Source organism: Saccoglossus kowalevskii, chromosome 10 (assembly GCF_978046115.1).
Source record: "Saccoglossus kowalevskii chromosome 10, keSacKowa6.1, whole genome shotgun sequence".
Classification (NCBI taxonomy): Eukaryota; Metazoa; Hemichordata; class Enteropneusta; family Harrimaniidae; genus Saccoglossus; species Saccoglossus kowalevskii.
In genome coordinates, this window is record NC_140650.1 from 37,102,393 (window position 1) to 37,112,600 (window position 10,208).

Here is a 10,208-nt window from a genome sequence, read left to right on the forward strand (position 1 = left end):
AACGCAATGCGGAAATGAATTACTGCAATGTTAAAATGCGATCTGTATCACTGATTTCTATGAAAAAAACGGGTTTTTTTCCCTAAAAACTGGCGATTCGCAATTTCCGAAATGTAAACCACGGTTAATAGTAACCGTGTGGAGGAAGTATTGAAACACCTTTCACGGTCGCCAAAAGGTCACATCGTTCACACCCCTTTCGCGATAGTTTCAAAGTACACGATTAAGTAAAACCATGTCCAAGAACCATCACGTTATTTTGCTTTTCAAAAGCTACTACTTAAAGAAATATGGATTACTTCAGTACTGCAACATCGGGGTTCACCCTGAGCAGTGGCGGATCCAGCACAAATTATTGGGGGGGGGGGGGGGTCCAAGCTTCGCTTAAGATATACGGAGCGTAAATCGCAGAGAAGCTGTGCGTAATCAAGATGATATGAATCGTCATGCGTTGGGGGGGGGGGCATGACACCCCCCCCCCTCCTCTGGATCCGCCACTGACCTTGAGTGAATGTCAGAATAGAAAGGATGCTAACCACGTTGTGTTCGTTCGCCACGCACTCTGAAATTAATGCGAGTTTTCTCATAAAATCACGAACCAAACTACCGTACCAATCGCGATTATTATGAAATGAAACACGCATTTTACATGCATATTTTAAAGAATATCGTCGACGCCCAGTAAAAACACCCTGGGCTTATAATCGCGAATGCCCTCAACTCGATAAATGTCTAAACATAGAGGGATGGGCTTATACTCGGAAAGGGGCTTATGATCGATGAAGCGTGACGGTACTTTAACGCAATTGGGCTCCCACTGTCAGATTTCTGAGGGTCAAACACATAATGTTAACCCAAGTTCTGAAAAGCACGTTGTGCATATAAAAGTTGAGTTTATACTAGTAATACACAATGTTGGGCAGCTGAATAGCTATGTACAATGGCGTATACGAATGTGATCAGAAAGTGAAACGTCATAGCTTTGAAAAGTACCGGATGTTAAATAGTATATGTTAATTAACACTAAATAATATATTTAGGTACATTATCTGTGGTCAAAAGACATTAAATATAATAAAACACAAGTACACACACGAAACAAACAAAAAATACATAAAAGACTAAAGTCTAAGTAAAATTGCTTATAGTAAAATAATATGCTGTCAATAAATTTACTAGCACTATTGACAATGAACCCATCTCTCGTGGGAGAGTAGTATGTGGATATACTACTGCTCACGCTAAAGGCAATTATAAATGCCAGAGAGACACACGAACGTAGTTTACGGTAGGAAAAACACAGTATTGGTTAATTGCAATACAGAGTAAACTGACATAGAGTACTGAGGCAACTCGTAATACATGAACGTTAACTGAAATCATGGGTATTTATACCCTCTGTGCGAACGTGAAAGGAAACAAATTTAGACGTAAACTACGTAGTTTCAAATATAGGCGGCAAAACGAGGCCGAACTGTGATTGGTCAAAATTAAACACTTGTGATAGGCTGCTCACTTCACCGCCAGAATCCGTTGTCGGTATAAAGGGGAGGATGAATCAGATCGGGATAATTTATCATGGATTTGACCCCGCTAAATCTCTCGAACTTAAAATTTCTGAAAAAATTAGCTGTTTTGATAGTGTAAGGATATTTTCTTTATGATTGCTAACTGTATTCATAAATTCAGTATGAGCATTTGATATTTGTCGGAAAATGTGTTATTTCTTTGACGGCATAGATGAGAAGAACAGATGCCTAACCATATGTAGTCTCTACGACTTAAGTATTATGCTACATCCTGCTACCCTACAATTTCTGTTTACACAAATATTGACATGTAACAGTAGTTGTGTTCACGTTACACGAAGTACAGTATATAACAAAACAGATTAGAATTAAAGATTTCTTCTTCTTTTTAAAAAAAAAAACACACGAATAAATCTCATCGGTTAGTAAGCCTTCGGTTCGATATTTGTGCGCATGGGCACGTGAGTTGAGTCGGTTGTGGGTAGAAACCCGGAGAGAGATCGAGAAGACAAGTTCACCGTGCGGTAACAATAACTCAACTGCTTATTCACTTCACTCGATTACATGTAAGTTACAATGAAACAACAAACAAACTACTAATAATAACACCGGGATGTGATTGGTTGAAATAACTGTGGGTGTGGCAACATCAGTGGGTGTCTAATTAGGTCAGACTAACAGTCTCCACATTACTCCCGGCGGCAGAAATAAATACTACATGTACATGCATTGTAGTAACGAACAAATCACTAGAAAATCGAATAAAACATAAAAAATATAAGCGAATAATAGAATAACAACGTTGATGTTCACAAAAAGAATACGAACTAAACAATTTAAAATTAAACGGTAACTAGCACAAATCAAGTCATCAAAATGTTCGATTTAAGAAGTAGGACCTGACCAGTCATTAATCCAATCCCTAATTCTTTGTCGGGCTCTGATGTTCGCCTCACGCCGTGGAGGCCGATTAGAAATAACATTAGCAGTACGTGACAGTGTGTCATTAGAATCGTTAATATGTCTATTGTTATCAGTGTCCAAGATTTGTATATTATCAGTGTCCAAGCATTGCATATTATCCGTAGAGACTTCAATAGGATATAGTTTCACAATAGGACGATTTGTTTTACCGTTACGCGTTCTGATATTTGCAGCGCGAGTTATACCGTCGTTTCCTGTTATAAGAGACTCGACCACGGCTAAATCCCATAACGTACGTTTCTTGTTGTCTGAATGTACAAGTACAACGTCTCCAGACTTGATCGCGTTTGTTAATTTCCCGGTTTTTTGTCGTTCATGTCGTTCTCGGAGTGCTGATAAATATTCTAACTCCCATTTTTTCCAAAGTCGATCCATAGTTTCACTGAGCTTCGTGGCACGTTTATGGAGAGTTTCCTTTGTTTCGTACGTCGGATCGATGAGTTCCTCCATGTCGATAGTTACATGTGGCAATGTGTTCAACGTACGGCCATGGAGTAAGTGAGCTGGGGTGAGGGGAGTCGCCTCTGCGTCGTCACCATAAACATAAGTTATCGGACGGTTGTTTATTGTTGTTTCTATTTCGCACAATATAGTATTCATTTCATCCATTGTGACGAATGCGCGACGAAGTACTTTCTTTAACGTGTTCTTTGTCATACCAATCATGCGTTCATAGAAACCTCCCCACCAAGGAGCGCGTTTTGGAATGAATGTCCACTGAATGTGATGGTTTGCAAGGAAGGCTTTTACTTGCGGGTCGTTGAACAGATCGTTAATTTCCTTAGCGGCGGATAAGTAGGTCGTGGCGTTGTCGGAAACGATTCGTGTAGGCAGAGATCTGCGCGCCGCAAAACGTCGAAAAGCGCGGAGAAAACTATCGGTTGATAAATCTTGAACCAATTCCAAGTGTATTGCTCTGGTATTAGCACACGTGAAGAGACATATGTAACATTTTCTCTCGCCGCCATTTTCCCGTTTAACGTAAAGTTCACCAGTGAAATCAATGCCACAAACCTGAAAGGGTTCAGATTTCTGGGTGCGATAGTTAGGCAGAGGGGCGGTGATTGGTTTCATGTAAGAACGTCCGGTAACACGTTTGCATATTACACATTTCCGTAGTAACGCCTTGACGGTAGCTCTAATCCTTGTAATCCAGTATGTTTGACGTAATAACGTGACAGTACTTTGTAGTCCGGAATGTAGTGATCTTTCATGGGCATCACGAACTAGTAAATTCGTAAACTGGTGATCAGGAGGTATTAAAATTGGAAACTTAGCATTGTCTCCAATGGGCGCATTGTGTAGACGACCACCACAGCGGATGACGTGTTGTTTATCAATAAATAAACGAAGTTGTCGAATTAAAGGCGAGGCTTTGTTATTTTCAACTTGTAGGAATTCACGTTCTTTTTGATAACGCATCTTCTGTACATATACTACCCATTTTGATTGTGCCTGCGCGATTTCGTTCGCTGCTAACTCATTCAGATTTCGAGATTGTGCAGGTTTTTTGATGTTATCGACGAACCTTAAAACAAGCGCGGTAATACGATTTAACTTTTGTAAAGAGTTGTATCGATTTACATCAACAATTTGACCAATGCCGGTAGTACTGACAGTGTCCAAACCAGCATTGGTTTGACCGATGATGTCAGTGTTGACTTTGTCAGCGTTTTCAGTAGAATCGTGAAGCTCGATCTGTTCATCAGTTGTACATGTTGGGGTTTCCTTATTCAGAACGTTGTTATGTACGCATTTCGGGCCATGCCACCAAAGTTTAGAATTGTTGAGCTGCTCTGTAGTTATTCCTCTTGTCAAAAGATCGGCGGGGTTTTGAGTTGTTGGAATGTATCGATAGTACCTGAATGAAAACGATTTAATTTCCTCGATGCGATGTCTGACGAATGCCGGTAATTTAGCTTTGCTGTTAATCCAGCTTAATACAATTTGACTGTCCGAGAAGAGAATTTTCTCCTCAATATGAAGGCGTGCAGATAGTTGGTTTTCAACGAATTTTGTAAGTCTTGTTCCTAACACAGCTGCCATAAGTTCCAGTCGTGGTAGGGTGATGTCTTTCACTGGTGCAACTCGGGATTTGGCCATGACTAGATTTGCCGATGTGTTTGATACAAGATAGACAGATGCACCATACGCTTTAGTGCTGCTGTCCACAAAGCATACGAGTTTATAAGAGTTCGTTTCCTCGGCGTTAGTGTACAGGCGTGGAACGGTGATATTAGATGCATTTCGTAAGTCCGTTTCAATTTTCGACCAAGTGTTCGTTAAATGTGTCGGCAGTTCTTTATCCCATTCAAGATTCTCCTTCCATAATGCCTGTATGAATATTTTGGCTTTTACATGAACCGGATTTAATAGTCCGAGTGGATCAAACAAACCATTCGTACGTCTAACAATTTCTCGTTTAGTTATCTTCTCGGTAGGTTGGTGTTCGTACGATTTGTAGCCGATAGTATCTGTATTTGTATTCCACTTCATACCAAGTAATGTTGGGTTATTGTCATCGAGTAAAACTCCGTCCTTCCTAGCGATGTCTTGCAATAGAGAACTGTTTGTTGACCGCGAACGGAGATTGAACCCAGCGGAAGTAGTCAAATCGTTGGCGTCGTTGTAGTACGAAATAGCATCGACGTCATTCTTTGCACCACTTAGAACGTTGTCGACATATATACTTTCGCGTAGATCCCTGGCGGTGTTAGTGTCAAACATTTGTAGGTGTTTTCGAATAACAGCATTTAAAATGGCGGGGCTGGCGACTGATCCAAAAAGAACAGATGAGAAACGGAAGACAATAAAGTCACTTTCTGTGTCGGTCGGATCCGAAAGCCATAGAAACTTTGTAAATTCTCTGTCCTCTTCATGAAGAGCCACGTGTAAAAATGCTTTCTCCAAATCACTGACCAAGGCTATCGGATGCGTACGGAATCTTAGCAATATACCTGCTAAATTATTAAGTAACATGGGACCCTTATCGAGACAGTCGTTAAGACTCGGAGTTTGACAAGTATTGCAGCTGCAATCATAGACAATCCTAATTGGTGTAGTGGGGGAGTCCTTTTTGACGGCATGGTGAGGAAGGTAGTGCCCTTGATTCGGATTATCGGAGTCCAGTCGTTCAATAAACCCACGGTGTTCTTGCTCCTTTATAATACGGTCGTAAACAGGAAGTAAATCGGATGGAAGCTTACGTACCATATGACGTGTTCGTTTTTCGACGATCCGCCTATTTGTTGGTAATACCGGGTGATTTTCTTTCCAGGGAAGTCGGGCAAAGTATTGTTTGTCGCGTTGTTCGATATTCTGTTCGCAAAACGTTTCGAATTCGTCTGCCTTGTCATCAGTAGAGTCCGTGTTGGCAGGTTCACGAATGCCAATGGTGTCAAAATCCCAGAGTTTAGTTACGGGATCGTCAGTTGGTGAATATGCGTTCACGTGAAAGCTGGTGACGTCAGTTGGGAATGACGCATCACGTGACGTTGGTCCAGAGAGTAGGTAACCCAAACGAGATGAAACAGCGGTCGGCCCGTTGCCTTTGATGGTTTTGTCGCCCACGAATGACCAATAATGATCGGCACCAATCAAAAGAGATATGTTCAAATATTTATGGTTTACAGCAGGATGCGCTAGCTGGAGTCCTTTGATGTGCGGTAAATTCAGTACAGCTGGACAAATATGATTGTTAATTGGATTGCAGATTTCAGGAACAATTAACGTAGATATTGATATATCGGGCCCCCATGTTGTTTTTACCGTCAACGTTACGTAATTGAGCCTTTTCGGCGCAGATTTCTTATTGCCAAAGGTGGAGATTTGGACCGATGTTTGTCCGTCTGGCGTCAGGTGTAAATGTTCCGCTAATTTCTCAGAGATAAACGATCTTGTAGCTCCTTCGTCAAATAGGATTGTTGCGTCGGCTGATGCTTTATCCGAGTAGACTTGAGTAATCGCCGTTTTGAGAAGTACGTTGCCGCTAGTTGATTGAAGGTCGGTTGACACAGAATTAGCGTGAATTTTCTAGCTGTTGGTATTGCTTGAAGTGTCTGGTTTCGATAGTTTTGGCGATTGTTTGAACGCATGATGAATCGTAGTGTGGTGTTTGCTGTCGCATTTCCGACATTTAAAGACAGATTGACAAGATCGCGAAGAGTGTCCTTTGCTTAAACAATTAAAACATAGTCCTTTCGTTTTGATGATCTCGAAGCGTTGCATATGGTCGGTTACGTTGTGCAATCGAAGGGACGATGTGAATTACTGCAGAAAACACAATCTGGTTTGCGAGTTTTTGTGTTGGTGTGAAGTGCTTGAGCAGAGAACTGTACATTACGCATAGGCGATTCGTTGTAGGCGAAAGACGATACGGAATTGTTAGAGATTTTGCCAGCCTCCATTGCTTCGATCTCCTTACACACAGATTCACGTAGATTTTTAAATGACCAATCGTCGGTTCCATGGTCGCGAGTGATGATTCGACGGAAATTTCCTGGAAGTTTTTCTAGGATGATAGGTATGAGGAAATCTCCGTACGAGTCTTCGCTCTTCCCAAGTGCTTCTAAGCCTCTTCTGTAACTCTCCATGTTGTCGTAGAAAAACTTTAGTGAGGATAAGTCATTAGACGGTTTTGGCAATTCCCAAAGTGCTTTCATATATGCATTTCGTATTTTATGTTTCAGTCCGTAACGTCGTTTTAGTAATTCTAAGGCGTGTTTGTAGTTCTCGTTTGTCAGTTGCAATCCCTCGATTACTTTAGCCGCTTCTCCCTTTACATGTGCTCGTAGGTATTGAAACTTATTTACCTCATCCAACATGTCGTCCTTGTCTATAGCTGCTTCAAACGTGTCGATAAAAACTTTGCCAAGAAAGAATATCACCTGAAAATTCTTCGAGATCTAGTTTAGGTAGATTTACAGTTCGTCTTCTGGACGCTGAGTTGTTACTTGTGAACGACGTGCTTGACATTTCAGATGATGTCTGTGTTGTTGGCGTTGTTGGTGTATCGGCGCGTTGGATGAAGTTCCTTATCTCCACGATTCTTTCTTTGATATCAATGACGTAGTTGTCTGCATCAAGAAATAGATTGTCGAACTCTGTTTCGTCGGCTCTTTTGAGAATTTCTTCATCCAATGCTCTGATCTGCTCCAATCTTGATGTAATATCTTCATGCGTTGCGATGAGAACGTCTTTTTCATGTTGCGTCAATGGGTCATCTTTGGACATGATGTCAGTGGCTTTTTGTAACTGTCTCGTCATTTGAGCACGGTGTCCTCTTCTACTTGCAGAATGTTTAACTCGTTCTGCCATGTTTCTATGCGTTGTAGAATTTCCTCCAAAGTACGTTGATCCTGGTCTCGGCACCAAATGTGCGCATGGGCATGTGAGTTGAGTTGGTTGTGGGTAGAAACCCGGAGAGAGATCGAGAAGACAAGTTCACCGTGTGGTAACAATAACTCAACTGCTTATTCACTTCACTCGATTACATGTAAGTTACAATGAAACAACAAACAAACTACTAATAATAACACCGGGATGTGATTGGTTGAAATAACTGTGGGTGTGGCAACATCAGTGGGTGTCTAATTAGGTCAGACTAACAGTCTCCACAATATTTCCCCAGAAATCACAACGAACTTGTTCTAACCGATAGTGTAATACTCCTCACTATATCCCAATGGAACCCCTTGCTAATATCATAGTAACTCTATTTTTGCATGGTTATTGCCAGTATAAGATTCGCCAAAAATTTTTCGTTAAGCAAAAAAATATTACTCACCGTGTTGAAACAGGGACTTGTCGACGCGCTCACAAAACGGGAAATGAAGTATCTTCATGTTTACAGTGTACGAGAGACGCGTATAACAGAATGTTGCTCAGCCGGAGATTTAGTAAAAAATGATTACGTAACCATTAAAACAGCATTATACAGATACTGTCTATCTTTAAGCTGATTTAGGCTTATCTAGCATATTTGCATTTTGGCTAGACCCAACTGCGTCCACGCACAGGGAGGGCCAGTCGTTAGCACGGGCTAAGGGGTGCCATTAGTCGATGACCTTTGGTAAGCCGCTATTTACGAACGAAAAATGGATGACACGCGCGAGGTTCTATTTCTGCTGCTGGCATGTTTCGTTCTAAATTTGAAGCGACGTGCACAGGAACGCGAGAGAAGACGGACCCAACTTATTTGGATGCACATAAACAGTATACAACGGTCGTAACAGAATACAGAGTTTTATTAATGCATGTCGTAGACAGCGAACCAAATTTATTTTGTCTACGATTGGAGCTGCTGTACGCTCTACTACTACAGTGACCCGATTAGTGTGGAAGCGAGCGCGGAGTAATGACTGGTGGAATAGTGTCGTTATACGAACATGGGACAATTTTCACACCCAAAGGTCGCCGCAGAGGGCGCTTAGCATTCCTTAGCCCGTGCTAAGTGTTCACGCACGTTTTCTTAGCACGGGCTAAGGAATTTGACCTCTTAGCCCGTGCTAAGGAGCTGTGCGTGAACGCAACTTTTATATAGATGCTTAGTTGTTACTTTGTGTTCTAACTAGACACACCTCGTCTTAGTTTATTTCGAGAATTTTTAGTTACAACTGGAAGTATGAAGAGTTTCCGTTGGTAGGATTTATAGTAAATAGAAGTACAACGTATCTGAAACATAGATAGTATTTGAATGTCTGTCGCGTGGGATTATCACACTGTGACACATCCGGGACCATCATGAAGACCCAGTAGCGCTCATCCCTACGGACCTCGTCAATTTGATAGTATAGTATAGTATATTAGGTCACTAATATGCAGAACAGAGAGAAAAAGTTCAAAAAAAAGTTATTATAGCATCATAACTTGGCGGGGAAATTAAAAAAGACACCATGACCCAATGACCCAAAATACACGTTATTCAATAGTAACACGAGATGTATATGCGATTATCTGGATCGTCTTTAACATCATTACAAACAGAACCATGTAACGTAAATAGTTTACGTGCAATGCGGTCACAAATGGCGCTTATTAAGAAAATTTTTTAACACAGTATTTACATCTCATAAAAAAATATAAATTTCACAGATGTCGGTAAATTAGATTTGAAAGAAAAAATAAATAAAACAATCGAGACAAGACCTTTAATGTTTAATGGACTATGTAGTCTACTATATATTATAAAACAATAGGGTGACTCGAGGGCATATTGTTATCTATTTGATGCTGTTTTCAATCGTTACACAGCTTAGATAGAATTATTATTATTATAATTAGAAGTTATCATCGATTTTTTGTGTGAAAAATATTATCAATAATACAGTCAGTTTTGTGTATTTCTGTTATGTGTAAACTAACTTTGTGTTTTTTTTTTCTGTAATATTTAGACTCAATTGAATCTGATTTGTCTCTGACGTGAATCTGATGATGATCTGGCGTGAATCTGACGACAATCTCACTTGTGAATGCTTCGCCGGGGGTCATGCTGGTTTAATATAGTTATGTTTTTTAACTTGTACTGCAAATACGTGAACACAATAATTGTTAACTGTTTTAATCGTGGTCATACCTAATATCATCTTAGCAGCCTAGCATCCTAGCAACCATGTCCAAGCCATTTGGATTCCCGTTTTTGGACAAGGAAACCACAGGCGCTCGGAACGTTTCCTGGATAATAAAAAATGACCTAAA

General features: G+C 40.6%; 1 protein-coding gene across 1 annotated transcript; it reads right to left on the reverse strand.

Annotated features, from left to right (window-relative positions):
- Positions 1 to 2,414: 2,414 nt before the first annotated feature.
- LOC146738041 (uncharacterized) lies at positions 2,415 to 7,336 on the reverse strand. The gene is made up of 2 exons (XM_085504692.1): positions 6,753 to 7,336; positions 2,415 to 6,501 (listed from the first exon to the last, which is right to left on the reverse strand). The coding sequence occupies exons 1-2, from the start codon at positions 7,334 to 7,336 to the stop codon at positions 2,415 to 2,417; spliced, it is 4,671 nt and encodes a 1,556-aa protein (XP_085360818.1).
- Positions 7,337 to 10,208: the final 2,872 nt, after the last annotated feature.

Coding starts and splice junctions, on each gene's coding strand:
- LOC146738041 (XM_085504692.1), bottom strand. CDS start 7,336: ATGTTGGATGAGGTAAATAAGTTTCAATACCTACGAGCACATGTAAAG. Junction 6,502..6,752: donor CGTCCCTTCGATTGCACAAC/GTAACCGACCAT, acceptor TCAATCAACTAG/CGGCAACGTACTTCTCAAAA.